The sequence below is a fragment of the Gastrolobium bilobum genome, unplaced genomic scaffold (assembly GCF_033153095.1).
Source record: "Gastrolobium bilobum isolate Gb01-03AN ecotype WA unplaced genomic scaffold, APGP_CSIRO_Gbil_v1 utg7979, whole genome shotgun sequence".
NCBI lineage: Eukaryota > Viridiplantae > Streptophyta > Magnoliopsida > Fabales > Fabaceae > Gastrolobium > Gastrolobium bilobum.
In genome coordinates this window covers 81,844-84,545 of record NW_026895211.1, presented here as the reverse complement: position 1 = coordinate 84,545, position 2,702 = coordinate 81,844, and the positions used below count along the sequence as shown (strand labels likewise).

Below are 2,702 nucleotides of genomic sequence, written 5' to 3'. Positions count from 1 at the left end.
ACCAGACTCCAGAATGATTGTCAACGGTGCAGCTGGTGGAACCATAGGAAAGAAGACAACAGCTCAAACCTTAGAGCTGATTGATTTTATGGCAAGGAATGAAAATGCATCTATGGCTGCCTAACCTGTTCAGCCCAAAAAAGGAATCTTACAATTGGGGAACAATGATGCATCACTAGCTGAGCAAAAGGTGATCTCTCAACAGCTAGCCAGTATGAACGCCAAGCTAGATAAAATGCAGATCTCAACAGCTAAAGTTAATGTATTTAACTATGAACAGTGCAAAGAGCAGCATGAGACTAATGAGTGCCCGACACTCATGGGAGCTGAACCGTTCCAGGTCAATGGAGTTTGGTATGATCCAAGGCCACCACAGAATATCCAGAGTTTCCAGAGGAATCAGAATGGTGCCCAAGGAAGCAACTTTCAGAGGAGAAATCAAGGGGGAGGCTTGGATTATAAATCCAACAATTACCTGCAACCTCCTTCTCTTCCACATAAAGAGCCATCAGAATTGGAGAAAATAATGTTGCAGCTTTCCAAGACCACAAATGATCACATGCAAACTACTGATGCCTTCATAAATGAGACAAGAGCCTACCACAAGAACCAAGATGCTTCCATCTGAAACTTGGAGAATCAGATAGGCCAATTGTCTAGGCAGCTAGCTGAAAGAGCTCAAGGGCAGTTTTTTGGAGATACTATTGTGAGTCCTAAAGCAGACTGCAAATCCATTGTAACCAAGAGTGGGATTGTGATTACTCCTCAAGACAAGCCAAAAATGGTTCAGCAAAAGAAAGTTGATGAACCATTGATTGAGCTAGAGCATGAAAGAGGTGGAAACACCTGCAAAAGAAAAAGAAGAGGCAAAGGAGAAATCTGTTGAAGCTCCAAAACAATTGATGGATTTTTCTCATTTCGAGAAACCTCCTTATCCTATGAAGCTCAAGCAACAAGCACAAAAGCAACAGTATGCCAGGTTTTTAGATATGTTTAAAAAGTTGCAAGTCAATATCCCTTTTGCTGAAGCTTTAGCTAATATGCCTAACTATGCTAAATTCATGAAAAATTTATTGTCTAGAAAGCATAAGTTGCAGGATTGTGAGGCAGTAGCACTTACTGAGGAGTGCAGTGCCATTATACAGAAGAAGTTCCCACCAAAGCTTCGAGATCCTGGGAGTTTCAACATCACAATTGCGATAGGCAACACCAATGTTGGCCGGGCACTTTGTGATATTGGGGCAAGAATCAATCTGATGCCATTGTCAATATGCAAATCATTGGGAATTTCTGAGTTGAAGCCAACCATGGTCTCTCTACAGTTTGTTGACCATTCTTTGAAGAGACCTAATGGAATCATAGAAGATGTTCTTGTTAAAGTTAACAAGTTCATCTTCCCTGCTTATTTTATCGTGCTAGACATGGAGGAAGAAAGTGATTTCCCCTTCTGCTGGGTAGACCGTTCTTGGCCACAGCTCGAGCCATGATTGATGTAGAACAAAGAAAGCTCGAGTTGAGGATGAATGATGAGAAAATCACCATCAATGTCTTTGATGCTATGAAGAACTCTTCTGATCAAAATGATTGCTTCAGACTTGAAGTGTTTGAAGAGGTGCTCAAAGAAGAAGAACTTGATGATCAAGAGCTTAGAGAAGAGTTGAATTCTCAAGATGAAGCTACTCCACAAGAAGAGCGAGAAGTTGTGTTTGAAGTGCTAGAAAAGAAAGAAGATGACTCAGTTACTTTGGCACCAAAAACAGAATTGAAGGAGTTACCTGAAAATCTTAAGTATGCCTTCTTGGGAGATGAAAAGCAATATCCTGTCATCATCAATAAGGAATTGTCTACAGATGAAGAAGAGAAGCTGTTAGAAAAGTGCTCAAAGAGCACAAGACAGCCATTGGGTGGTCTATTTCTGACTTGAAGGGCATCAACCCTTCTTTCTGTACTCACAAGATTCTCATGGAAGACAATGTCAAACCAGTGAGACAGTCTCAGAGGAGACTAAACCCCACAATGAAGGAAGTAGTCCGCAAGGAAGTGATGAAGCTCATGGATGCTGGAATGATTTACCCAATTTTTGACACTGCATGGGTGAGTCCAGTACAGACAGTTCCAAAGAAAAGAGAAGTGACTGTTGTGAGAAATGAGCAGAATGATTTAATCCGCACCAGAACCATTACTAGTTGGAGGATGTGTGTGGACTACAAGAGACTGAATGATGCTACAAGGAAGGATCATTTTCCTCTTCCTTTCATTAATCAAATGCTAGAGAGGTTAGCCGGGCATGCTTTTTATTGCTTCTTAGATGGTTATTCCGGCTATAATCAAATTCCAGTAGCACCAGATGATCAGGAGAAAACTGCTTTTACATGCCCATTCGGAGTTTTTGCCTACAGAAGAATGTCATTCGGTCTCTGCAATGCGCCCACGATATTTCAAAGGTGTATGCTTTCTATCTTCTCTGATATGGTAGAAAAATGTTTAGAGGTATTTATGGATGATTTTTCTATTTTTGGTTCTTGTTTTGATTTATGCTTAGTTAATTTAGCTAAGGTTTTGAAAAGATGTCAAGAAACTAATCTTGTTTTAAATTGGGAAAAGTGTCATTTTATGGTGCGAGATGGTATAGTATTAGGCCACAAAATTTCTGAAAAAGGCATTGAAGTTGATAAGGCTAAGTTGATGTTGATTAAAAAACT

General features: G+C 40.2%; 1 protein-coding gene across 1 annotated transcript; it reads left to right on the top strand.

The window, feature by feature from the left end:
- Positions 1-827: 827 nt before the first annotated feature.
- LOC133300033 (uncharacterized) lies at positions 828-1,487 on the top strand. Its single transcript, XM_061499522.1, has 2 exons — positions 828-1,007; positions 1,146-1,487. Exons 1-2 carry the CDS (start codon positions 828-830, stop codon positions 1,485-1,487), a joined length of 522 nt encoding a protein of 173 aa, XP_061355506.1.
- Positions 1,488-2,702: the final 1,215 nt, after the last annotated feature.

Coding starts and splice junctions, on each gene's coding strand:
- LOC133300033 (XM_061499522.1), top strand. CDS start 828: ATGAAAGAGGTGGAAACACCTGCAAAAGAAAAAGAAGAGGCAAAGGAG. Junction 1,008..1,145: donor ATATGTTTAAAAAGTTGCAA/GTCAATATCCCT, acceptor GCCATTATACAG/AAGAAGTTCCCACCAAAGCT.